This window comes from Phascolarctos cinereus, unplaced genomic scaffold, assembly GCF_003287225.1.
Source record: "Phascolarctos cinereus isolate Bilbo 61053 unplaced genomic scaffold, phaCin_HiC Scaffold_726;HRSCAF=1367, whole genome shotgun sequence".
Classification (NCBI taxonomy): Eukaryota; Metazoa; Chordata; class Mammalia; order Diprotodontia; family Phascolarctidae; genus Phascolarctos; species Phascolarctos cinereus.
Window position 1 is genome coordinate 257,512,232 of NW_027556098.1, and position 27,564 is coordinate 257,539,795.

The 27,564-nt window shown below is 40.8% G+C and overlaps 2 protein-coding genes across 3 annotated transcripts in view; both read left to right on the top strand.

Moving 5' to 3' along the window:
• Positions 1-2,320: 2,320 nt before the first annotated feature.
• LOC110215633 (uncharacterized) lies at positions 2,321-15,963 on the top strand. Of its 2 annotated transcripts, none has more exons than XM_020997254.2 (4): positions 2,321-2,405; positions 10,072-10,252; positions 12,518-12,580; positions 14,786-15,963. In XM_020997254.2, exons 2-4 carry the CDS (start codon positions 10,087-10,089, stop codon positions 15,553-15,555), a joined length of 999 nt encoding a protein of 332 aa, XP_020852913.1. In that variant the 5' UTR covers positions 2,321-2,405; positions 10,072-10,086; the 3' UTR covers positions 15,556-15,963. The 2 variants fall into 2 exon arrangements, with proteins under 2 accessions (XP_020852913.1, XP_020852914.1); XM_020997255.2 differs by lacking the exon at positions 2,321-2,405 and adding an exon at positions 6,061-6,075.
• Positions 15,964-24,916: 8,953 nt separating this feature from the next.
• Positions 24,917-27,564, top strand: part of MIPEP (mitochondrial intermediate peptidase) — a 178,961-nt gene continuing 176,313 nt past the window's right edge. Inside the window, exon 1 of the mRNA XM_078147078.1 lies at positions 24,917-25,267. Coding sequence (XP_078003204.1) covers positions 25,073-25,267 — 195 coding nt within the window. The 5' untranslated portion in view covers positions 24,917-25,072. The remainder of the gene's footprint in view (positions 25,268-27,564) is intronic.

Below are 27,564 nucleotides of genomic sequence, written 5' to 3' on the forward strand. Positions count from 1 at the left end.
GATTGATCCACTTAATCATAAAGGTGGAAGGCATAAAGATCAATATCTAATATGTCAGAAGAACTAAGTAAATTGTCCATAGTTTGCCATGAATTTGTGTAGAAGGGAAGGCTCCCCACTATGGTATCTTCTAGATCATGATATTGGTTTCCATTTCTAGAACACTTAGGAAAACTGTATGAAGTAGATAATGTAAGTATTGTCACCTCCATTTTAAGGTGATGAAACACATGAACAATTTGCCCAAAGTCATATATTATCAGAAATTCAAACCTGGGGCTTCTGGCTCATAATCTACTGCACTTTATATATTACCCCATGTTTGGATTTGGGTTGTTGTTGTTCAGTCGTTTCCAACTCTTTATTGACCCTATTTGGGATTTCCTTGGCAAGATACTGGAGTAGTTTGCCATTTCTTTCTCCAGCTCATTTTACAGATGAGAAACTGAGGCAAACAGGGTTGAATAACTTGCCCAGGGTCATGCAGCTAGTAAGTGTCTGAAGCCAGATTTGAACTAAGGAAAATGAGTCTTCCTGACTGCAGGCCTGGCACTCTGTCCACTGTGCCACCTAGCTGTCCACCATAATGTCCTACGAAGTAAAATAGACTGCCTTTCAAAAGGAAACACTCAGGGACTAGAGAAGTTGATAAAAACAAAGAGGTCTTAAAGCCAGAGAAAGCCAGAAAGCAATTGGAGTTTTTTCCACGGAGATTTTGGGGACATGATATTGGACATGATAACTTGATATTAGGACCAGTTAGCACATACAAACATAGACATGTAAGTACATACCTATTATATATCCAAAACTTTGGGTTCATTAAGTCTAGGATAGATCAATGAAATGTTCCTCATAGTGGATGACAGGTCATAATCCCTAGATGGTTTTCTTCTTTGATAAATGGGAATTGGCAAGGCAACTTTCAAATGTCAATTGTGGTAAGTTCATTAAGTCTTGGCATATTTTTTAAATTTATTTTTATTAATTTATTTTGATTTATCAACAATCACTTCCATAAGCTTTTGGGTTTTAAAATTTTTCTTCCCCTGCCATCCTCCCTCCCCAAGATGGCTCACAATCTGACATAGGCTATATGTATACATTCCTATTAAACATATTTTCCCATTAGTGATGTTGTAAGGAAGAATTAAAACCAATAGGAGAAACCATTAGAAAGAGGAAACAAGAAATAGCAAAAAGTATGCTTGGATCTGCATTCAAACTCCATAGTTCTTTCTTTGGATGTGGATAGCATTTTCCATCATGAGACTTTTGGAGATGTCTTAGATCCTTGCATTACTGAGAAGGATGAATCTATCAACACTAGTCATCACATAATGTAGCTGTTACTGCACACAACATTCTCCTGGCTTTGCTCACTTCACTCAGCATCAGTCCATACAAGTCTTTCCAGGTTTTTCTGTAGTCCACCTGCTCATCATTTCTTACAGCACAATAGTATTCCATTACATTTATATACCACAGCTTGTTCAGCCATTCCCCAATTGATGGGCATTCTCTCAATTTCCAATTCTTTACCATCACAAAAAAGAGCTACTATAAATATTTTTGTACATGTGTGTCCTTTTCCCACTTTTTATGATCTCTTTGGGATACATTGGCATCTTTTTTGTTAACAGGACAATTAATTCACAGGATGATAGATCTAGGGCTGGAAGGATCTTTAGAGACCATCTAGTCTTAAGTGTCTGCCCAATATGATGGATGTTCTAATAAACCTTGTCATTGGCTGGAAAAAAAAAGATATATACAGAGTAGAAGGAAGGTGATCTGACAGGGAAAGGCATTAGCAGTTGGGGAGGACTAGGAAAGGTCTTTTGCAGAAAGTGGTACTAGAACTGGATCTTGAAGAAAGCCATAGAAATTAAGAGGCAAAGGTGAGGAGGTATAGGGGACATCCAGTGCAAAGACATAGGGGACAAGACAGTTGTATGTAAAGAACAGTAAATAGGCCAGGGGGACTGGAAGTTTCCATAGAAAAAAAAAAATAGGAGCAGGAATCAGTCTGGAGCAGAAGTAACTTGCTAGTTGCCAAAGAGGCTTTCAAGAGTGGGGTATTTTTGGACTATCTCAATGCCTTCTTAGTTACTTCATTTCAGTATTTCTCTTCTATTCTCTGAGCTTTTTTTTTAAGATAAAAAAAAGCTAGATCTTTAAGAAAAAAAGTTATGACTAGATTGGAGAAGTTACCTGATTTTAGCTCTGTCCCTGATTTTTGATGCTTTAACAAAACATCCTGTACTTATTCTGTTCCCTCCCCTTCCTGGTAATATTTTCATGGGGGAATTTAGATGACAGGAAGCCTTGATTGTATTTAGCTTGATTACAGAGTCCTCAGTACAGACACCTGAGGAAATATAGCCTGGGACACTGGGTTTCAGGTAAGTGTAGGAAGAGGGGAGGGTTTCTTTTTAATTCAGTTTTAATTTAGTCACTTGTATCTAGGCCCCAAAGACCACACTTCACTACTATTGGATGTGGAAAGTATTTGGCTTCTGTAGGGCAGTGGAAAGGAAGAAAGTCGTAGCTGACAGTGTCCTGGAACCACTTCTAGGGAAGGAGAGAAATCTGGGAGCTAGAAGCAGAAAGGCTTGTGGGTCTTCAGCCAGAACTCTGCTCAAGTGAAGTGGAAAAGGGATAAAATGAAGTTAAAAACCTCTTTGTAGGAAAGCCATGAAGTCAATGTGTTTATATTAAGTTGCACACTAAAATGTGCATGTTTACATTCATGGATGTACCTTAATTTCCAAGTTGCATTGAAACCCTGGCTCCAGATGTGTAAAATAAAATATAAGAAATAGGAATACAATTTCTTATGGGGCTAGGAGCAGGATCTGTGGTTTTACTGATATTCTGCAAATGTAGGTGGGCACTTTCTCTGCAGTTTATGGTCTCAGAGAGTTTCCTGGAACACTGAGACATTAAGTGACTTGCCCAGGGTCACACAGCCAGTAAGGGTCAGAGGTCAAACCTTCTTGGCCTGGAGGCCAGCTCTCTATTTACTACACCTTGTTGCCTCCCAGAAGTCATCCTTTTGTTGTTGCTGAGTCATTCTAGTCACGTCTGACTGACTCTCTGTGACCCATTTTGGGGTTTTCTTGGCAGAGATACTGGAGTGGTTGTCATTTCCTTCTCCAATTCATTTTACAGATGAGGAAACTGAGGCAAACAGGGTTAAGTGACTTGCTTAGGGTCACACAGACTCTATCCACTGTGCCACCTGCCTGCCAGAGAATGATCCTTTCTCAAAGAAGCCTTTCCAGATCTCCCTTAATGCTCGTGCCTTTCCTCTGATTCTCTCTCATTTGACCGGTCTATGTACATGTTGTACAAGCCTGTGCGTACATGGTTGTTTGAATGTTGCCTCACCCATCAGACTTCAATTTCTTTAAGAGCAGGAACTATTTTTTGCCTTTCTTCGTATCTCCAGCACTTAGCTCAGGTCCTGGCACAGAGTGGGTGCTTAATAAATTGACTTGACGAGCAACTTGTTATAGTTCATTCTGTTCCAATATTTTCTGCTGTTGGAATAGCTATGGTCCAAAAGAAAAGAAGGAAACTCCCTTCCCAGGAAGTTCAGTGACCTAGGCATGCAAGTGATCAACGAGATCTGGCCCGAGAAAAGGGAAACATTGGGGAACCCTAATCTCGACGCCTGAAGTGAAGGACAGAGCTACTCAGGAAGCTTAGTAAAGGGCCAAAGAGTCAATGTTAGAGACAACATCACTGGATTCAATAACACTCAATTTGTGGGGGAGGGGATGAGGTCTGCTGACCCAGTAGACCCTTTCTGGAGCTTCAATCTCAGATTGTCTTGGGTAGGAGACCATTGCAGCTAAAGGCTCCTGTTTGTCAGGAAACATCTTTAAGTCTGTGTTCCTGGCACCACCCACTCACCAACCGCAGGCATGCTCTTGTAATTACTGTATTTGTGTTGTAGGAGCTTATACTTATTCTGGTTTTCTGTTCCATCTCTCATGGTAAGCATCAGGAGGGCAGTAACTGTGCTCTCTTAAGTGTGCCCTCAAATGACATGTGCCCAGTGGATGTTCAATGGACCCTTGTTAATACAGGGCTGATTGACAAATGGCCAGCCAACCGACTTCATTAAACTCTGTTAACAGCTCTGATTTCTTCATGTCAGCAGAGGCATTTACTAGGATTGGACTATGAAACCCAGTCCTGTCTTCCTTTTCCTCTAAGTACCCTAGAATTCGAAGAACACAATTAGTAGCCTCCCTGAAGAAAGTGCTAGTGATCATAGAGGGAGGATAAAGGGTTATATTGACCCTAATTTACCCTGAAGAAGGCTTCTGTGGAGGCTAGTGAAAAAGAGCACACGCTTTCCAAGATGACCTTCTGTCATCTTGTGTGAGAGCCTAACACCATATCTAATATGTGTTCTTTGGCTAAGTCCTCTCGTCATTCCCACCGCTAACTTCTTTTGTTAAATGTGTGAGGTATTAACAGGAAGCTTAATTCACAAGGATCCACGGGTCACTGGGGGTAAACAACAGCAGTAAAACACAAAAAGAACTGTGTAGGTGCATGGATTATGGGTTATACCTGTGTTTGTCATTATGCTGGTTGTTAGACTTTTTTTTTTGGCTGAGGAATAAAAAGTTAAGACTCAAGGAAGTTGTTTGATGGACAGATGATATTTACAGGGTGCTGTCACTTTGAGTTAGAAAACAAAGGCTGATATGGATCATACGTGAAATTTGGCTCTGAGAAACTGTAGCCCAATTTCCTGAGTGGTAAATGAATGTGTAGTTTCAATGGGAAACATCTGTATTTCCTCTGAAGAGAAAAAAAAGAGAAAGAAACAACCTTGAGTCAGAGTATGGGATGGTTTACACATGGTGCCTGTTGTGCTCAGCCTTTTCCACAAGGTGGAGCTCGAATCCTTTTCCAAGCAGTTGAATGAGCAGAAAATGAACTTAAAATCTAAGATTTAGAGCTGCCAGGGACCATAAAAGCCCTTAAGCCCCACCTCATCACTTTACAGACAAGGAAACCAAGATGCAGAGAGGTTAAGTGGTTGTTTTAAACTATTTTAAAAGACCCAGAATCACACAGCTCTCAGGCATCTGAGGCAGGTTTTGAATACAGGTGTATTATGACTCTAAGTTCAATATTCTGTGCACTACCCCATGCTAGCCTTGCAGTTACTACTGAGATTCTTGAAAAGAGTACTGGTCCTGAGGCTTCAGGGAAGACTTAGGTAGGGCCCAGCAAGAGATTTCTTCAGGTTGGGAAGACAGTCTTCACAAAGTGGGCCTATGAGATATTGAGAGGAAGAACAGGGCCACCTTAGTGGCGGCTTTATACATATTTGTATATTTCACAAAACATTCAAGTTGGGACTTTAGCAATCACTCCATCCAAACCCTCATTTTACAGATAAAGAAGCAGAAGGCCACAGAACTGAAATGACTTGCCCAAGGTCCCATGGCAAGTTCTAAGTGGAAGAGTCAGGACTTGAATCCAGTGCTTTTCCCATTTGCACTACAATGTCATTATTAAGTATGTAGCATGAGGCCATCTGCAAAGCAGACTTCCTTTTGAAGTCAACAACCCAAGTGCTTTTTGGAAGAGGGTTGTTTTGCGACATACAGGAACCAGTCTTAAGCAGCACTGAGAAGGAGGTGCAGAAACAATTTTCTTTCCACTTTCCATTTATCCTCCACTTCCTTACATCCTACTTACTCCTCATTCCCAAGAAATCTGGCTTCCCCTACAACCACCATACTGAGATTGCTCTCTCCAAGGTTGCCAACAATGTCCAAACTGCTAAATCCAAGAGCCTTTTCTCAGTCTTGTCCTTGACCACTCTTCAGCATTTGACACTGTTCACACACACACACACACACACACACACACACACACACACACACACACACACACACACTCCTTCTAACAAGGAAAGCATATAGCAAAGGCTTCCTGCAGGGGCTGAGTTGAGCCTTCTTTATCCTCTCCACTCCAGATTTTTGAGACATTACTAATTTTTCATTTTCTTTCTTTGCTAGGTCATCATCCAAGTCCCATGTGAGTGTACCAGAGAGCTCTGCCCTGGGTCCCCTTCTCTCTCTGTCTCTGTCTCTCCCTCTCTACATACAGTTATCCCTTCTACACTGTGACTTTGCCTACTGCAGTTTCAGTATTTTGCGGGTCGGCATAAGAAATTAAATTGGAATTTCTGGAGAGTTTCGCAGAAGCCACAGACAACACATGAAGGCCCTCAGACAACACAGAAAAAAATTTAGAAACTCAGAAATGCATAAAATATATTTGTAGTATTACATAATATCAACATATTTTGTCTTGTAATACCATAATAATTTAGACTTCTTCTCTGGTACAAAGGGAGGACCAAAAAGTTTTACACAGATTTTCCAGATTGCAGGGGCAACTGTGCCCCTAAGCCTTGAGATGTGGAAGGAATAACTATATGTGTATGTATATATGTGTGTGTATGTGTGTGTCTATATTTACATATATATAAATTATGTGTATATATATATATATACACACATGCATATCATATGTAGTCTATATATTGTTGTTGTTTAGAGTTGTTTTTCAGTCATGTCCAACTCTTTGTGACCCCATTTGGAATTTTCTTGGCAAAGATGAAGAAACTGAGGCAAATAGTTACTTGATTTGCCCAGGGTCACATAGCTAATAAGTATCTGAAGCCAGATTTAAACTCAGGAAGATTAGTCTTCCCTAGCCCAGGCCTGGTACTCTATCCATTGCACCATCTAGCTTATACACACACACACACACACACACACACACACACACACACACACACAAATATACACATACATATATGTTTTTTTCATGCAGATAACTGCAACATCTACATATCAGCCCTCATCTCCTGAGCAATACCCCTGCATCACAGTTTACTAGACATCTTCATCATTGTAGATGGCCTTTAGAATCCCCAAACTCAACATGTCTAAATCACAGCTCAATATCATTTTCTCCAAATACCTTGCCCCTCTTCCCAATTTTCCTGTTTCTATCATGGGCACCACCATACTTTCCAATCAACTAGGTCTGAAGCCTTAGAATCATCTTCAGATCTAAGCTATCCCTTGACTTCCATCTCAAACAGTTGCCGTGGTGACTTCTACCACACCTCTCATACCCATCCCCTTCTCTTCAGTCACACAGCCTCCAATCTGGTCTCACATAGACCATTGTAATAGGCTGTTAATTGATTTCCCTACCTCTAATCTATCTGCTCTCCAATCCAACCTCTCCACAGAAGCCAAGTTGATATTCTTAAAACACAGTTCTGACCATGTCATTCCCTTGCTCAAGAAACTTGAATGGGGGCAGCTAGGTGGTGCAGTGGATAGAGCACCAGCCCTGGAGTCAGGAGGACCTGAGTTTAAATCTGGCCTCAGATACATAACACTCACTAGCTGTGTGACCCTGGGCAAGTCACTTAACCCCAATTGCCTCACCCCCCCAAAAAAAGAAGCTTGAATGCCTTTCTTGACTTTGTTATAAAATGCAAAGCTTTTCTCCATCTGATTACAACATATCTTTCTAGACTGATAAAGTTATCCTCTCTCTCATACATGTTCTAGCCAAATTGGCCTTCCTTTTGTTCTCTATACAAGTCATTTCATCCTCTGCTTCTGTATCTTCCTAGTCCACACCCTCTTCCCATGCCTGGAATGTTCTCTCTCCTCCCTTCTAATTTTTGTCATCCTTCACTCCTTTCAAAGTTCAGCTCAGCCCCTGCAAGAGGCCTTGCAACTTACTTTGTATTTCCTTTGTATGTATTGTGGGAATTGATTGAACCATACTGAATCAATCTTGTGACTCAATTCTGGATCTAGCTTAGTTCATTTTCTATTCAATTATGGGTCTACTCCAATTTTTGTCTTGTGAGAAAACTTTATTCGGTTATGGGAATTGTGAGAGACCTTTATTGCCTTGTTTCAACCTAGCCTTGAGGGGTTGAGAAGCTAGACCACCTCCACCTGTTAGCTTAGAGACCCTTAACTAAGGACCTAGGTTATGCTAATCAGAAACCCAATCAGATCTAAAGATTGATGCAAGGAGTTTTCTCACAATTATACATCTCAAGCAACCCTTATGTCTTATTTGAAAACTGGCCCTGTGCTGGTCAATCAGTTACTGTTTCCTTGTTCCTTTGATTGAATAGAGATACTCAGAGGGAGTGGGACACCTCTTTTTCTGATTTCACTCTCCCCTTCCCAATCTTTCCTCCAATTAGAAATCAGATTACCTAATCTTGTATCCCGTTAATAATTTTCTTTTAATGCATAAAAATCTGTCTCTTCCTATATTCGAGGACCAGTACCAATCTGAGGAGGCCTAGTCCTGATTTATTATGTGATTGGCATTCATTGCTTAATAAATCAATATGCTCGAAACTTGAATCTTTGTTTCATCAGTCATTTCAATCAATATATCCACCACAATATTTTGTATTCATTTCTCTGTGTACATGTTAGATGGACACATCTGGAATGTGTAAGTTTCTCAAAAGCAAGGGGCAATTTCACTTTTGTTTTTGTATTCCCAGTGGTTAGCATACTGCTTAATACAAAGTAGATTCATAATAAATATTTCTTGGATTGAATTGAATTTCTTTTCTCTTTCCTTCCTTTTCCCTCTTTCTGCTCCTTTCTGTCTCTGTATTCCTGTTTCTGTGTAGCGCGCGCGCGTGTGTGTGTGTGTGTGTGTGTGTGTGTGTGTGTGTGTGTGTGTGTGTACGCGCGCGCGCGCGCGCGCAAGTGAGTGTGTGAGTTTCTCTCTGGCTCTCTGTTTCTGTGTCTCTGCCTTTCTGTCTTTCTCTCTCACTGTCGCTACCTCATACATCGATATAACCCTATTCTCAGCTGAAAAATTATCTTTTAAACTAGTGCCTTAAGGTGTTAACAGTTTATAGTGGCTTTAATGTGCTGTCCCTCAAGTTAAAGCAGCGCAATGTGGTGGAAAGATCTCTGCCCTTGGAGTCAGGAGACTCTGCATCCTTGGTTTGAATCCTCCCTCTAACAATTACTAGCTCTATGTCCTAAGGGGGGGGTCATTTAGCTTCTCCCAGCCTCTGCTTCCTCTGTATAGAGTAGAGATAACAGTTCCTGTGGTATCCATCCTGGAGTCCCTACCTCATTCATTGGCAAACATTTATCTTCTCCTCCAAAGTCCCGTTATTAGGGCTCATCCATTTGCGGGTTCCCTTGGGCTCTGGAAGGCTATGCCAGTACGGTGCAGGCTCTGAGGGGTGCTACCATGCTGGGAAGACTTTAAGTGTCATCCCACATCAGACTGTGTCTGCTGCCTAAGCACCAGTATATTTAAGTGTGTAGAGCTTTGTCACCAATAAACTATTCATGAGGTGATGAATTCTTAGGCCATGGCACCTCTGAAAGGATTGTTATGAAAGGGGCAAATGAGATAATGTATCTAATGAATACCTTGAAAACCTTTAAATACCATACAAGTGCCAGCTATGATCATTTATACTTTTAAAAAAGAGGACCTCTGGAGAAACAAAGCAATTACTTTAGAAAAGGGGTTTGTAATGATGGGGTCTGGGAATTTATTTTTTTAAAACTATATTGATAATTTTCAATATAATTTGTTTCCTTTTTAATCCCATGTAATTTATTTTATGCAGTTAAAATATTATTCTGAAAAGGGGTCCATAGGCCTCATTGGATTGCCAAAGGGGTCCACAACACAAAATAAGTTAAGAAGCCCTGCTCTAGTACTAGCAGTCACTGAGGGAGAGAGGTTTTTGTTTTTTATTTTGTTTTCTGGATTGGGAGCCTTCCTCTGTTGCCATGGCAAGCCAATCCTAAAGATACATTCTTCCTGTTTAGGACAAACTCATCTGAGTTCCATCTTGATTATGTCATAAAATCAGCCTTGACCCTGAACTCTTTGGGCCCTTTAAATGCCATCTGCCAAGTGAGAAAAATAAAGGCTAGAGCTGTGGTCACAGGAGAAGAGGTCTTCCTCTTTGTGTAATTGTGTTTGCTCTTTTAGGTCACAGCTGAAGCTATGAGAATCTGGTGGATACTACTGGTGGCTGGAGTCAGCACAGAAGACCTAGTCTCACAGGATAGCTGCAGACAAGGGCATCCTGGCATCCCTGGGAGTCCTGGGCATAATGGCTTGCCTGGAAGGGATGGACGAGATGGAGCAAAGGGTGACAAAGGGGACACAGGTATCCTATTGGTTCTGACAGCCATACTTCCCTAGAGCCCAAGGGTGCAGACATTCTATGAGCTCCACCACAGTGGGAGGGAGGGGTCAATCTAGTCAGTTCTTATTCTACTTGTGTTTCAGTTTGGGTTTGACACTACCTGGATCCCTCCTTATATTTCCTCTACTTTCAAAAATGGAGGAATGGAGAATGCAATATTCATTTTTCAGAATGGGCTATGAATGACTATATGATGGTTCCATAGCTTTCATTTGTTTACTTTTTGTTCAAACACATGTAGCCTCTCTTGATGATTTAGCCCATAAAAATATACTCATTATAACCTTTTGTCAGTCGCTTAATCCTGAAATGAAGAACCGGGGCACCACTTTGGGAGCCTTTATACAAATCCCTCAGTTGAAAACTGGGATTTTAAATATCAGATGCTCTCCCAAAGAGTGGCCATAAAATCACCTACATCGTTAACCTAGCTCATCTTCCCCCACCTAGATGACACCTGAAACTTTCAGTACATGATGGCACTTCTGTAAAGAATGGCCACTGGGGGCAGCTAAGTGGAGCAGTGGATAGAGCACCGGCCCTGAAGTCAGGAGCACCTGAGTTCAAATCCAACCTTAGACCAAACACTTGACACTTACTAGCTGTGTGACCCTGAGCAAGTCACTTAACCCCAATTGCCTAAAAAAAAAGAATGGCCATCACTTCGCTTTTACTAGCACTCAGGATCACAAGGCATTACACACAGACCAGATTTTATTTATCAGTATAATACAGAAAAGACTCCCTCTTCAGGCTATAGAAAGGCAACTTCCCCCTCTTCTTTCTGTTGGGTTTTCTCTTTCCTAAAGAAACTTGTACAGTTCTCTAGGCTCACAGTATTACCCTAGGTGCCCCACCTCATAAGAAGAAAAATGTCAGGGTCCCCTCTTTCCAGTGTTCAAACCCTCTCCAGGGACACCTACAGTGTTTGTACCTTGGAGTAATGCCCTGGTTAGGGCTCCAATGAAGGCAAGAACCAGGTTAGATCCTTTACACTAGGACCCTACGTATATTCACTGAGGCTGGCATTGATCTTCTTTGCCGTAGAAGACTCTCTCCCATCTTCATTCCCTTGATTCAATGTAACCATGCCTTTACCACTCCCAGATGCTTGTTGCCAATATTCTTGGTTGCTCTGAATTGGGGGCCTGTTTTACCACTGCCTTTAGTTTAGTGGTGGTATTCTTGTGTAGCTTCTCTTTTTTAAAGTATAACTATGACGTTAACCCAAAATGAAATAGCCAGGACCAATATGTCTCTGATCTATATGAAATTTTCATCTCTATCACAATGGTGAAGTCATGTCCCTGCTACCTTAGCTGTCACTTCCCCTTCCTAAGCAAGGTCCCTCCAGAATTCTTCCTTCCATTTGTAGTGACTTTGAATACATGATACATTTATAATTCAACAAGAGGAAAATGGATATTCCCCTTCACTAATCTGCAGGACTGGTGGAATGGAAGAGAAATGATGGAAATACTTTGTTTTCAATCATTTGACTACATATGCATTATTTGTCAGTAACACTGTCATGGTTCCCAAGAAAAGATTATTTCCACTTGTGCCAATGGTCTAACCATTGCTGCCTACTGTATGAAACACAATACAAAATTGCTATTCCTTTCCTACTATTCCATGGATTATTTTTTTTTGTAAATGATATTTTATTTTTTCCAATTACATGTAAAGATAGTTTTCTACATTCATTTTTGGTTTTGTTTTGTTTTTGTTTTTTTAGGTAATTGGGGTAAAGTGACTCACCCAGGGTCACACAGCTAGTAAGTGTTAAGTGTTTGGTTCTGAGGTCGGATTTGAACTCAGGTCCTCCTGAATCCAGGGCCGGTGCTCTATCTACTGCGCCACCTAGCTGTCCCTTTTTCAACATTCATTTTTTATAAGATTTTGAGTTCCAGATTTTTCTCCCTGTCTCCCTCACCTCCCCACTCCAGCAAGCAATCTGATGTAGGTTACATACGTGCAATCATGTTAAACATATTTCCATGTATTCTATGTTAATGGTTGTTGGGGAAATTATCCCATCATCTTTACAGTTATTTTATTTCTACATAGCACAAATAGGCCGGGGATATCTGTATCCATACAATATGCACAATTACTGATCTATAGTATCAATTATAAGAAAAATTCAATGATTTGTTCTGATGTTAAATTTCATTCAAGAGACTAACTTATTGCTAAAGTTATATGCTTTCCTCTCTTGCATAGGTGAAATAGGACTTCCTGGGAACCCAGGGAGAGATGGCATAAATGGAGAAAAAGGAAAACAAGGTCAGAGAGTTGTTTTTGCTAACGTAGAAATATTCTTACCCTGTACTCTCAATCAATGTACTTAGCACTATGCCTGGAAACATAGTAGTCACTTATAAATACTTATTGACTATTAGGTATTTGCTACATATAAGGCTACATTGTGTGGCAGGTAGTCAAGGGATTCAAAGCATTTTGGGACAGTGTAATCATATGTGTGTCAGTTGGCTTCTCTTTCCTGCTTACAGGAATAGATCTTCTTTAGAGTCAATGTTATATAAAAGTCTAAGCAGTTGAGTAAGAGGTAAGGGTTGTGACTTAATCCCAGCAGTGCCACTAATTTAATTTCCCTCTCTACAAAAAGAGTATAAATAAGAATCAAAACCATTTCTGTGTACAGATTCTTATTTGCAGGATCATGTTAATTGGTGTGCCCACCATATTTCCTTGAACCTGTATTGCATCAGGTTGAAATTCTGTTTACATTTTCCCCTTCCATCAAGGTCCAGCTCAGGCCCACTTCCTTCATCAAGTTTTCTTAAAGTATTTTGTCTGGATCTCTTTTGCTCCTGTCACAATATTTTTGTTGTTGTTGTTCAGTCGTTTCAGTCATGTCCTACTCTTTGTGGCCCAATTTGGGGTTTTCTTGGCAAAGATACTAGAATGGTTTGCCATTTTCTTTTCCAGCTCATTTTACAGATGAGAAAACTGAGGCAAATAGTGTCTGAGTCTGTATCTGAACTCAGGTCTCCTGACTCCAGGCTCTCTGCACTATAGTGCCATTCAGCTGCTCTTGTCACAATATACTTTTTATCATACTTGTCTATATATCATATCACCACATTGGTTTATTAGTTCCTTAATGATAGGAATTGTTATTTTTATCTCTATGTAGTCAATCATTCAGTCCCTCCGCCTAATCCCTAAGCCTCTGGACTCTAATAGGGTGGATCTGATACTGAAAGCCTCCAAAAATGGCATTTCTGTCCCTCTCTTTTTGCCTTGATTCTCCCCCAAGGAATCTCTATGAATAACTTAGGTACAACTCATGTTTACTTTTAAGCAAATGTAAGTCAAAAGGTCCCTTAATCTGTACAAATGCTCAATGTATATATGGTATATGGTATATAAGGTAGGATAGCCTTTATTTTAACTCTTCAGAAAATGTATAACTTGGGGGCAGCTAGGTGGCACTCAGGAGGACCTGAGTTCAAATCCGGCCTCAGACACATAACAGTTAGTAGCTGGGCTAGTAACTTAACCCCATTGTGAAGAAGAAGAAGAAGAGGAAGAAGAGGAAGAAGAGGAAGAAGAGGAAGAAGAAGAAGAAGAAGAAGAAGAAGAAGAAGAAGAAATATAGTATGAAAAGAACTCACATGTGTCCATAAACAAAAACAGAGAACATATAAGGCACACAAAGGACTCTCAGGCATCCTTAAACAGTACAGAAAAGATTTAAGACATTCAGAATAGCCCTTCAACTCTCCTCATAGGGGAACTGAACTTGGGGTTACCATTATGGCAACCTTTGGACATTCCTCTGTATCTCTAGATTTCCAGTAGAGTCCTACACAATCTTCCCTCAAGAGTTAATGTGCCCCTTGCAGTTTGGACTCCCCCCATCTCCTAGAAGAGCAATTGATTTTGGATAGTTAGTTCCCTTTTTTATTGGTCTTGCACTGCCTAAATCATTGATTATAATAGAGAAAGTAGCAAGGTCCAGATCTGTTGTCCTACTCCCCGACATTAACTTTGCTCTCTACGTGAAGAAATCAAGAGTGTTCCTCTTCTCTCTCCAGGAAACAACACTGCTCAGGAAATACCCTTTTCTCTTTAGAAGGACTGATCTCCAAATTCTTTCTGAACTCAGTTTTCCAAAGATAATTCAATCTTTTATCAGAGGCAATTCATTCTTTTCAGCTCTAGGCCCAGAGGGTTTATGTTTATGTAGTACCCTAAGATTTGCAATGCACTTTTTTCACACTCTGGTGAAGCAAATAGTACAGCTTCCATTTTGTAGATGAGGAAATTGAAGCTATAGAAGATTATATGACTTATTGAATAGTGTTATAACTAGTAAATGTTGAAGATGGAATTGAACGCATGTCTAGTCCCAAATCTGTGCTCTGTCTGTGCAACACTGCTTCTAAGTAGAAAAATGAAGGCTCTCTTTCAAAAATGAAATGTTTCACAAAAAATCCCACTTTTTTTTCTTCCTCTATTTAGGAGCAGATGGAAAAGTTGAAGCAAAAGGGAACAAAGGTGAACAAGGGCAGAGAGGCTGGCCTGGGAAATATGGACCAAAAGGATTTATTGGTCCCATGGGGGACAAAGGTCAAAAAGGAGAGATTGGGCTACAAGGACGAAAGGGAACTAAGGGTGATGTGGGTCCAATTGGGCCAAAAGGGGTAAAAGGTGAAGTTGGACCACCTGGAGATATTGGTTTGCCTGGCCCTGTTGGTCCTATTGGAATGCCAGGCCCTGTAGGAGATGTTGGTCCCATGGGACCAAGGGGTGAGCCAGGAACCCAAGGAATAAGGGGCTGGAAAGGGGATCGAGGAGAAAAGGGGAAAACTGGTGATCACCCAAGCTCACCCAAAAGTGCTTTTACTGTGGGTCTTACTGTGTTTACCAAATTTCCCTCTTCAAATTTGCCCATTAAGTTTGATAAAATTATTTATAACAAACAGAATCATTACAATTCAACTAATGGAAAATTCACTTGCCATTTTGATGGAGTATATTACTTCACTTACCATATCACTGTTTTCTCCAGAAATGTAAATGTATCTTTAGTTAAAAATGGGGTCAAAGTACTACATACTAAAGACGGCTATCATGGTAATGAGGACCAGGCCTCTGGGGGCATTATCCTTGAGTTGAAGCTCGGAGATGAGGTGTGGGTGCAAGTGACTGGAGGAGAAAAGTTTAATGGCTTGTTTGCTGATGCGGATGATGACACAACATTCACAGGCTTCCTTCTATTTAGAGATTAGTCAACTAGAACAGCCCACATTGACTACCATTTTTATATGATGATACGTAGCTTGGGATTGACATTTACTGATTTAATATTACTATCTACATGACATTAATTTTTTCAATTAAGTTTTATTGGTGTCTTGTGTTTTCATATGTCTTCCCAACTTTCCCTTTCACACTAAGCTTCCCTTCTAATGTTTAAAAAGCAGTCAACCAACAATAGATGCAGCAACAATGTATGTGAGAGAGTTCATGCAACATTCTGTGTATTTTTCTTCCTTTACCTCGACTGAGAGGAGGGAAGTGTATATGTTTCAACATCTGTTCTCTTGGACTAAGATTGCTTATTTAATTACTCAAAGTTTGGCTGTCTTTAACTGTTGTTTTTATTTATATTACTGCATTAAATGTGTATGTTGTTCTCCTGGTTCTTTACTTCATTGTATCTCCATTCACATACATCTTCCCAAGCTTCTCTGAATGCCTAATATTCATTGAATCTTATAGCACAATAGCATTCCTTTACATTCATATGCCACAATGTTTTCAGAGCCATTACATGATCTATAGGCTCCTTCTTTATTTCCAGCTTTTTTGCTACATGGTATTGATGCTTGTAACTGGCACCAATATGTGCGGAGAGGCAAAACCAGGAGGCTAATTCTTAGCAATGGTCATAACTGTCAATTACTTTTTCCCCAAGAATAAATTTAGAATCTTGCACAATTGCTATTGTCATTTATTTTAGGTATCTCCTCATTGACATTTTCTGAACTTCCACAAACCAATGTTGCCTATGACATAACTTTCACCTTTCTTCTTTTAAATATAAGGAAAGAGACAATGACATGATATATGAATGAATATATATATATATATATATGCATATATGTGTGTATATATGCACATATATACACACACACTCAAAGAAGGTATTTGGACTACTTACTCTGTTTTTCCATAGTTTGAAAACTCCATATTTATTTTTATATATTTATATATGTTTATACATAAGTTTTAGTGGGAAGGAAAAAGAAAAGATTATTGTTTAATGATAATTGATGACATTTGGGTGCTGTTCAGTGATTTGGGACTGAGAGTTCCTGGAACTGAGTTCACATGTTTTCTCTGACTTTTCCATCCATTTACATCTTGTGACTAAACCTTAGAGCTGCCCTAGGAATTACTTAGGAGGACTATGCCTTGTCAGCTTTTTCAAGCCCTTGGTAGTTGCTTGCTAATTGATCTCATAGATGCAAGACATCCATCCCAATACAGAAGTCCTGGCTAAATATTTCTTGTGTTTCCCTTAATCTTTTTCTCTCTCCCTCTTCCCCTACTCTTCCCCACTTCTCTCTCTGTCTCTTTCTCCCTTACTTATCCTCTTTCTTTCCTTCTCCCTCAACACATAACACATACACACAGACATACACATACACACATCCCTGGGATCCACAATAATGACTAATGATATCAAGTACCACCATGAAACAAGATCAATGGGAAGCCAATGAAAAAAATTTGTAAAACTGGAAGTCTCTCTTCTACAAGTGTACCCAATTGTTATAAAATTTAAGATATTCTTCTGAGCATTTAACAGTGTACAAAATGTCACTGAAATACTCATGTGGTCAAGACGGAAGTTAAGGAGAAACACAATGAACAATTTAGTAGGTCAGCAACCCAGTTGACAGGTTACTATGAAAAATTATTGTCCAGTATTAATAAAGAAGAAAGTGATTCATGTTACCACAATTAGCAAACAGGAAAAAGAAACCAATGCTTTAAGGTAACCCAAGCTCATTGATAAGACTGTACCATGACAACTTCAAAGCACACTTTCTCTGGAGCATTATCATTAGTAGACAGCGTTGCAGATAAATAGAATTCCATAAAATAACCAAAAGGCTCTAGTATGTTTTAGTAATTTATCCTATGTATAATCACATATTGAATCTCTATGGGGAGGTCTTCACAGGTCTTTTATTATATAGGGAGAGCAGAACAAAAGTTGGCAACCTCAGAAGTCTCTGTTACACTTGCTAAATGAACCTGGAAAAGGGGATATTTTCTTGCACCAATATTAGTGAGCTTGGTCAGACATCAAAAATGCCAAGATCATCTACTGCATCCTGGGCCATCACCAGTCCTCCTGACTTTTTTCTTGCCACTAGACTTTGATGACAGTGGAAGAGAGAGTGAGGCTGATAATTTCGTGCAACTTTGACTCTGGAAAGTCAAGACATCACCCCCTAATTATTGACCCCCCAATGCATTGATTCTGAAGTAGGTTTCAGGGATTCTCTTGTAAAATGTGGCCCAAGTTACTCTACCTATTACTGTGTTGACTGATTGTGATCATTTGATATTTATTGACACAAGGCCTCTCAGTTCACATACTATTTCTTCCCTAACTACTCTGTGGAATGGCATTAACTCTTTCACAACAGATTTATCCCAATGTAAAGGTCATGTTTCATGAGTGAACAGAAATAGCTTCTTTCCTCTACTTAGACTAAGTTCAGGATGCTGACCTTCCTGGTAATTTTCTACTCCAACTTGACATGTTTATGTAGTGTGTGTGTATGTGTGTTGTACATGTAGGTTATGTGTGTCCACATGGATCTGTCTAGATGTGACTCACAGGGAAACATGAATAGATATTTCTAGAATCTCATCTACCCACTTTTCTCTGAGGGAGACTTCAATTTCTGCCAGGAGGGGAGCAAAAGATTGGGGTCACAAGACTGGCCACTGTGCTGTCCTCAGAGAGGGGACATGAGGGTAAAATTATATCTGTCACCCTTCCTAAATATTGTTGCTGCTGTTGCTTGGTCATATCCCACTCTTTGTGACCCCGTTTGGGGTTTTCTTGGCAAAGATACTGGAGTAGTTTGCCATTTCCTTCTTCGGCTCATTTTACAGATGAGGAACTGAGGCAAACAGGGTTAAGTGACTTGCCCAGGGTTACACAGCTAGTAAGTGTCTGAGGCCAAATTTGAACTCAGGAAGATGTCTTCATTTGAAACCCTGTACTCTATCCATTGGGCTACCTAGCTGCCCCTAAATATTGTTAGTTTAGGGAAAATAAGTTTTAGGTTCAAGACACATTCCTGATTTCTTAACAAGGAAGGAGTAACCCAAGCTATATATCCCAGACTTGACTCTCTTCCCACCAAATCCCAGTTACACAAAGACTACACAGAGCAAATAGCTAATAAACCCATTAATCCAAGCCTACAGCAAACAGAAAGCAGAGAAGTTGTACAAATGAGAATATAACAGATAATACATGGAGTGAATAAGTTTTCCCAGTGGTACTGTGATATCTCAGCTCACAAGGTAGAGTCCCAGATATCACAAAAGGGCACATTCCCTAAGGTCTCTAGTAGGGAAAATGGGGACAGAGACATGATCTATGTTCCAGTTTCTCTACATGCCATCTTCTTTCCACAGTCTTTCTCCCCATTCAGAGACCTCTCTCTGAAGAGAACTTGCAACTTCGATGTCTTAGATCTCTCTTCCCCCTCCCCACCCTGAAACTCCCAGAAATCTGAGCTTTGAATATCTGGTTACATCCAGGTCAAAGAAGAGACATAGGTTTATAGGCAGAAATAGCAATCGAATAGAAGAGCCATAAATTTTATCAACAGGGTATATACCGGGGCGGGGAACCTGCGGCCTTGAGGCCACATATGGCCCTCTAGGTCCTCAAGTACAGCCATTTACTTGAGGACCTAGAGGGCCATATGTGACCTCAAGGCCTCAGGTTCCCCACCCGTGGGGTAAACGCAGTAAGTTTATACATACTCGCTCATTTATACCTGTTTTTAGTTCTTCCCCTATTACTGCATGTTTGTATTTCTGCCTGTTTGAAGTGTAGCCAGGGAAGACAGATTTAGACATGTCTTTGTTTATATAACCTCTCATTCATTCCTTTCTGTGAAGTGTTACCTGATTTCCTAGGGGAACAAGACCAAAAGAGGGGAAGGTAATGCCCCTCAAAGAGGGGATCAAAAATATTTTTTCAAAGGAGTCCAAGATCGCAAATTAAAGTTGACTGCAGGAGAAGCTAACCTTTGCTTTAATCATTTGTGTGTTTTCACCTTAACACCCAACTGATTCTAAGTAGCCATTTAAATAATCTCTAAGGATGCCTCTGCCTCAAAGGCAGAACACCTTATTAAGCCACCAGCCAACGTAGGGGACACTTTGTTTGCATTGAACATTTTTGTGTAAAATGTCATGCCTCTCAAAACTTAAAGGAAATCTTAAAGCAGTAGCTAATGGGTTAAGGAAAAATACTCTCCGACATGCACCTTTTTGGAGGCATTTTATTTTTTAAAAATATATCAATAAGTTCTTTATTTAAAAAAAAAGTTTGTTGTTGATCCCTTTTGTTTTTACATCCCAGTCATTTCCAGATAAATGGCCCCTTACTCCCCAAAACAATTAACAAGAATTTATTAAAGCAATTACTCTCTTCCAGGCACTATGCTAAGTCCTGGGGATAGAAGCACAAGCAAAACCCTTTCAGGCCTTCAAAGAGCAATAACATATGAAAATCAGGCCCTGCAGATAAACACAGTGTAAACAGATAAAAAGATAAATACGGACTAGAGGGAAGATAACCTCAGAGGGATAATGCTAGGATCTATGGCAGAGGTTCCCAAACTTATTTGGCCTACTGCCCCCTTTAAAAAAAAATTCCTCAATGCCCCCCTGGAAATCTACTTTGTTTAACTTTTTAATAGTCTTTTTTGAAATTTTCATCATTTCAAAAGTATGTATAAAATATATTTTTTGAAATGATCTATCTTAAATTTAATAATTTATCATAAATTTGTGGGTTTTTTCCTGCACTGAAATGTTGATGATACAATATTGTGTCATGCAACCATATAGTATTGTATTGTGAATAAGTCATTACAGGCTCATATTCCTGCCGATGCATGCTGGACTTCCTGACAATGCCCAACATGATAGCCTGCTAACACTTGCTTGTTAAGACCTGTTGGCAGACTTGACCACTGATAGGTTATAACTTGTATTTTGTGTGTTTATTTGGAAAATAATGTAATCACTATGAATTTAACGCTGTTACACAATAGATGATGCATCTATGAACAGTTTTTCAAAATTTTCTTATTTTCTCTTCTTTCCTAATGCTTCTACCACCCCCTTATTTTTATTCAACACCCCCCAATTGCACCCAAGTCTATACTGCCCCCTGGATCATTCCAGCGCCCCCCAGGGAGTGGTATCATCCACTTTGGGAACCTATGATAGGGGGACTACAGAGGTCCTTTGGAAGGAGGTGGTGCTGGAGCTAAGTTTTAAGGGAAGCCAAGGATTCTAAGAGTTGGAGGTTGGGAGGCAGAGCATTCCAAGCATCAGAAACAGCCAATACAAAGGTATGGAGATAGGAGTTGGAGTATCCTGTGTGAAGAAAAACCTATTAGACTAGAACAGCTAGATCAAGAGCTCATGATGGGGAGCAGAATGTAAGAAGACTGGAGAGGTAGGAAGGAGTCAGGTTGTGAAGAGCTTTAAAGACTATGGTGTACTGGTGCTGACTCAGACTGATTTGTAAGAGCTGACTATTAAAATTTCAGTTAGTGTATTTGTACCCTGGCAATTGGTGGTCACCACAAACCAGGGCTTGGTTTATTGTTTTGTTGCTTGTCTGGACTTCAGAAAGTAATGGAGAATGTTAATGCTGCAGATTAAAATTAAAAGTATGTGTGTATTTTTTCCCCAAAAAATATTAAAGTGTACCATCAGACCTTCTGGTTAAATGCCAAACAAAGGGCTTTATATTAATCCTGGATATAACAGGGAGTCATTGGAGTTTATTTATCAGGGTGCTAACATAGTTAGGCATACATGCCTTAGGAAAATCACTTCAGAAGCTAAGTTAGAGGATAAAATGGAAAGGTGAGAGACGTGAAACAGGGATAGCAATTAGAAGGCTATTACAGGGGCAGCTAGGTGGTACAGTGGATAGAGTACTGCCCCTGGAGTCAGAAGGACCTGAGTTCAAATCCTGCCTCAGACACTAAGCTGATTGCAAAGAAGAAGACAAAGAAGAAGATGGCTTTTGCAATAGTTCAGGGAGAGATGGTGAGGGCCTGAAATAGGGAAGTGGCTGTGAGGGGAGAGAAGGGAACATATATAAAAGATGTATAGAGAAAGAAATTACACAATTCTGCAATGGATCAGAAATGTGGGGTGAGAGTGATGAGTCAAACAAAACACGGAGGTATAATACCTCTGAATTATAAAGATGCAGCTCACATGAGCTGCTGATTGAAGCTGGAGAAAAATCACAAAACCATGCTGACTAGCTCCAAACAAATTTATGGTACATAATCTCAACCAGGCCCTCATTGCAGCAAAGCAATTCTTTTACGGCTCCCTTGTGGACTTATTTTCCCACTCTTCACAGCGGCTTTTCCGTCCCTCCTCCAACTTCTTGTGTTTTCCCTCCCTGTCCCCCTGCCCCCTTCTCTGCCCTCTCATCTGAAAACCTGGCCTCATATTTCACTTAAAAAATTGAGGCCATTCCCTGAGCTCCAATCAGAAGGTCCAGTCAGAGGGGCACAGGGTACTGATGACATGTGAGTCCCAAGGCCAATCTTGCAACCTTTGACTGGTGATCATGCTCTTCTCATTAGGCTTCTGTGACTCTGTTTTCTCCTGGTTCTCCTCCTACCTGTCTATCCTCATCATTCTCTCTTGTTAGATTCTTTTTTCAGATCATGCCCACAGGTGTCCCACAAGGCTCTGTCTTGGGCCTTCTTTTCTTCTTCCTCTTCCCATAGATTCAATTATCATATCTATTCCCATGATTTTCAAATATATTTATCTGTCCCAATCTCTTTGCTGACCTCCAGTCTCAAATCTTCAACTGCCTTTTAGATGTCTTGAACTGGATGTTTTGTAGATATTTTAAACCCAGCAAATCCAAAACTGAACTCACTATTCCCCCCCCCCAAGCCTTCCCACCTTCCAAATGTCCTTATTACTGTTGAGGGTACACCATCTTCCTCATTCCTCAGGCTTGCAACCTAGGTGTCATCCTTGACTTCTCATGCTTTCTTACTTTACATATAAGATCTATTATGAAGGCTTGTCAATTTTTACTGTGATAACACTTTTTGCATATACCCCCTTCTCTCCTCTCACACTGCTACCATGTGCAGGTCCTCATCACCTTACTCTTGGACTGCTGAAAAAACTCAAGTCTCTCCCCACGCAAGTCCATCTTCCACTTGGTTGTCAAACTAATCTCCCTAGAGCATAGGTTTCAGCATGTTACCTCCCCTATTCAGTATACCTCAATGGCTCCCTATCACCTCTAATATCAAATATAAAATCCTCTATTTGGCCTTTAAAACCCTTTATAACCTGGCCTCTGTCTGCCATGCCTGAAATATTCTGTCCCTTTATTTCTGTCCCCCCAGCTGCTTCCTTGACTTCCTTCAACTCCTAGCTAAAATCCTACCTTCTACAAGAAGCCTTTCCTGATCCTTTTTAATGCTAATTCCTCCCTTCTTTTGATCATCTCCAATTTACCCTATATATATGTGTGTATATGTATATATGTATATTTATCATGTTGTACACAGTCTTTTGCATGTTGTCTTCCCTATTAGACTGTGACCTCCTCAAGGACAGGTACTTTTTTGGGGCCTTTCTCTGTATTCTCAGTGCTTTTCATAGTGCCTGGCTCATAGCAGGCCCTTCATATATGCTTGTTGACCAACTGACTGATCCTCTCAAGAGTAAAAGGGAATTTCAGAGAGGGAAGGAAGAAAATGAGTTCTGTTTTGTTCATGTTGAGTTTGAGATGCCTATGAGACATCCAGTTCAAAGTAACCAGCTGGTAGTTGGCATTGCAGGAGAGACCAGTAATGTGTGTGTGTGTGTGTATTATATATATGTATATATACATACCTATAAAAGAATTTGAATAGAGATGATAGTTAAACCGTGAGACTTTATAAGATCACCAATTGAAAGAGTGTAGAGGAAGAAGAGAAAAAAGCCTAAGACAGAACTTTGAAGAATACCACAGTACTAAGTGGGTGTGCATGATGAGCCAGTAAAGGAAACTGAGGAGCAGGCAGAAAGATGGAAGGTAAAGTGGGAGACAATAATGTGATGAAAATCCAGAAAGGACAGTTTCCAGGAGGAGAGGGTAGTCAACAGTGTTCAGTGCTGCAGTTGAGAAGGATGGGAACTGAGAAAAGACTGTCCAGTTTAGCAATTAAAAAAACGTTGGTAGCTTTTTTCCCTTTTTTTCTTTTTGACCAATTCATTTTTTTACATCCTTTTTTAAATTTCCAAAATCGCTTCTTTCCTCCAGCCCCTCCCAAGTGATATGATACCCATTATACATGTGGAGACATGTAAAACATATTTCCATATTAACCATGATGCAAATAAAAAAGCAGCAAAAATAATGAAAGTGAAAAACAATATTGGTACTGACTTCATCAATTCTCTCCAGCATTTTTCATCATGAGTCCTTTGAACTGGTCTTGGATCATTGTATTGACCAGAGTTAAGTCTTTCAAAGTAATCTTGATTACCAAGGAGAGCAGTTATAAGGTTGGAAGCCAGACTGCAAAGGGTTGAGGAGTGAGGAAATGGAGGAAGCTAGTGTAGACAACTTTTTCATGGAGTTTGACTGAGAAAGAGAAGGAAGATGGGGCTTGAATGGTCGTGTCAGACTCTTTGCGACCCCACTTAGGATTTACTTGGCAAAGACACTTGGGTAGTTCACCATTTCCTTCTTCAGCTCAGACACTTTACTGGCTGTGTGACCCTGGGCAAGTCACTTAATTCTGTTTGCCTCAGTTTCCTCATCTGTAAAGTGAGCTGGAGAAGGAAATGGCAAACCACTCCAGTATCTTTGTGAAGAAAACCCCAAATAGGGTAATAAAGAGTCGGACATGACTGAAACGACCAAACGACAACAACAAACTGAGGCAAACAGGTTGAAGTGACATGCCCAGGGTCACGCAGCTGGTGTCTGAGGCCAGACATGAACTCCACAGCACCACCTAGCTAAGGTCTTAAGGATGGAGGAAATTTGCTCATATTTGAAGGCAATACAAAAAGTATTTTGTCCTAAGTCCTGTGTTATCAGCTTGCAAATCATTTACTCTGAATCCGTAGTCTTGAAAAAGCCCTTGGAACTGAGCTAGCGATCTAGTCTACCCGCAAACAAGCCTGCGCAGTGGGAAAAGAACTAATGAGCTTTTCTGTCCGTTTCTAACTCCGGCCACACGGGGGCGCGTAAACGCAAGAGCAAGGGGAGGGGCTTTCCCTCCGCGCATGTAGTGACGTCACGCTGTGCGACTCTCTCCGGAGCCGGAAGTGGGAGGTGGCGCGCGTTCAGGAGAGCGTGGGGCTGCTGTCTTGGAGACGCGGAGCTGACCGGGAGGAGGGTCCCTGGGCCGGAGGAACGTCAAGTGGCTCCCGGGCAGCCGGCGTGCGAGGGAGCCCCCCGCCAGGCCCAGCATGCTGAAGACTTGCAGGCTGTGGTGCCTGGGTCCCGGCGGTTCGCCGGCGGCCTTGCGTCTGCTGCGAAAGAACCGAGGAGGCGGCGGCGGTTTCCGCGGGGCCCGCCGGGTCAGCACCAGCTGGTCTCCGGTCGGAGCCGCCTTCAATGTCAAAGCGCAGCCCGCGCGTAAGGAGCTGTTGGGCGAGCGGCAGGTGAGCGGCCCCGAGGGGCGGCTTGGGAAAAGCGTTCTGTGGGGAGTCACGACCTGGATTCGCGTTCACTGCCTGGCCCTGTGACCTTGGGCAAGTCACCTCACCTCTGTGGGCCTCAGTTTTCTCATCTGCAAAGTGGGGTCACAGTGACCTTTAAAGGCCCTTCTAGCGCTCACTCTGCTTTTAGGGCCAGCCTGCCACCAGCCTTCCTGAGTGCTTCAGGGGCTGGAGTCAGGTCATCCGTCATGCCTGCGTTCTTGGTTTCAGCTTGTGCATCTTTTTTCAAGCTTCCTTACCCATTTCATGAGACCTCCTTGTTATTATGGGAAATTGGGAGCATTCTGAGGTGCTTGGTTGGAAGGTCACAGTGTTTGAGGATTTTTACCAGCTGGGACAGGGTGACTTAGCACCTGCTCCATGAGCAGGATTGCATTTGTCGACTTGAATGAAGTAACACAAGAAGGGAAGAACACTAACTTACTTAGTATTACATAGTTATAAAGCATGATCTTCACAATATGCTCTATGAGGCCAGCAGGATGTGTTATTCCCACTTTCATAGATAAGGAAACAACATTAAATACAAGATAAGTGCAAAATTAGGACAAAGTAGTTTTGGGTTGCGGGAGAGGCATTAGGAAATGGCCAGGATCAAGAATGGACTCTTGAAGGAGGTGGCATTTTAGCTGAAACTTAAGGGATCCTAAGAGCCCGAGGGGTGGAGGTAAGGGAGAACATTTCAGGCAAGGGGAATTCCACTTATGAAAAGACTGGGAGATGAAATATCCCTTACAGGGAACAGCAAGTAGTAGTCCAGTTTAGTTGTTATTGTTAACAGGATTTTTACGGAGCTAGTCTCTCTCACCTGAGAATGCTTGGAGTTGCTTTGAATGCCAGTAATCAAGTAGTTTTAATTAATCAGTTTCAGAGTGAGGAATGTTTTCATAGTTGAAATAAAAGCACAGGTTATATACTTAAATCACAACTGGGGAAGGAAGCCGGAAGGTGAATTACAAACAATCATTTAGGGGTTTCCCATGAGAAACTCATAAGTCTCACAGTACAACAATTCCGGAGTCAAGTCTTTGGGGGTTGTTGTGACCCTCTCCCCTAAAAGTACAGAACCAGAGTTCTCTGATGGGAACAGGTTCTACAATGCGCTTCACTTAAGGTCTAGTGATTATAATGACAGAGTTTTGATTTAATCAGTTTATGCTGCATTGTGAGGTCTGACTCCTGGGCCAGAGAGGAAGCTCTTGAGAAAACTAAATTATTAGTATATTCATTACACATATTGTATCGATTAATATGAAAATTGTAAGTTCCTTTCTCAGTATTTAGTTCATATGACAAGAGTAACGTATCTGGAGTCAGATTTTAATGGGTTTTGAGTATTTTCTCCCAATTAGACAACATGAAAGAAGAGGCTAGGACAGAACAATGGGGTATGCCTACATTTTTCTGTGATTTCTTTTTCATTACTAATAGATAATCTCAAGCCATCATCTATTGAAGTCCTAGCATGCCATCTCATATTGACATTGTTGTATGGAACTCACCTTGATGGATTCTTCAAGGCCAGCCAGTGGAGCCCCAAGTACTGACAGATCTTACTTAGCTAGGAAGGGGTTGAATATAGGCCTATTGATGGACCATAAATTGAAGAATCAGCTCAACTCAGTGTGAAGAGGCTGATCATCAGTAGTCTGGGTTCCAACTCATGAATTATTTTAACCAGTGGAATTTTATGAATAGTGTCTGCTAAGGTTGTGACATTTGGTGAAGGAAGGGCCCTTACAAAGGATGAAATAGCATCCTTTGAGTTTGGAAGTAGGTATCTTAAGTGATCCTTGGTTGTTCAATTTGTAGAGAAGAGTTTCCAGGGAGCTTGTGAGAGGAAGGTGAAATTAGGGTAGAATTGATTCAAATCAGATGTAAATCATTGGTTAGTGCAAGACTTGGTTGTTTAAAAAACATTCTTGCTAAATATTGTACACTTCATATGCTTTTCAGAAATGTTGCCAAAATTTTTCTTTTGCTTCATGCATTTATCTTCAGGTTCCCTTTCCTTGTTCAAATCTACTTTATTGCCAGTAGTCCTCTGATTACCTTCTTAAACCTGGTAAATTTATAGAGCTACGAGGATTTGTTTCTAGATGACGCATTTTGCTGAGACACAGCAACGCTATCAGGACTGATGGGTGCATCTAGATTTCCTGAGTATAGAGACTTCCTCTACTGATGCAGACCTCTGCAAAGCCCTCTGAGCTTCTTTATACTGAGGAACTCTATTTTCT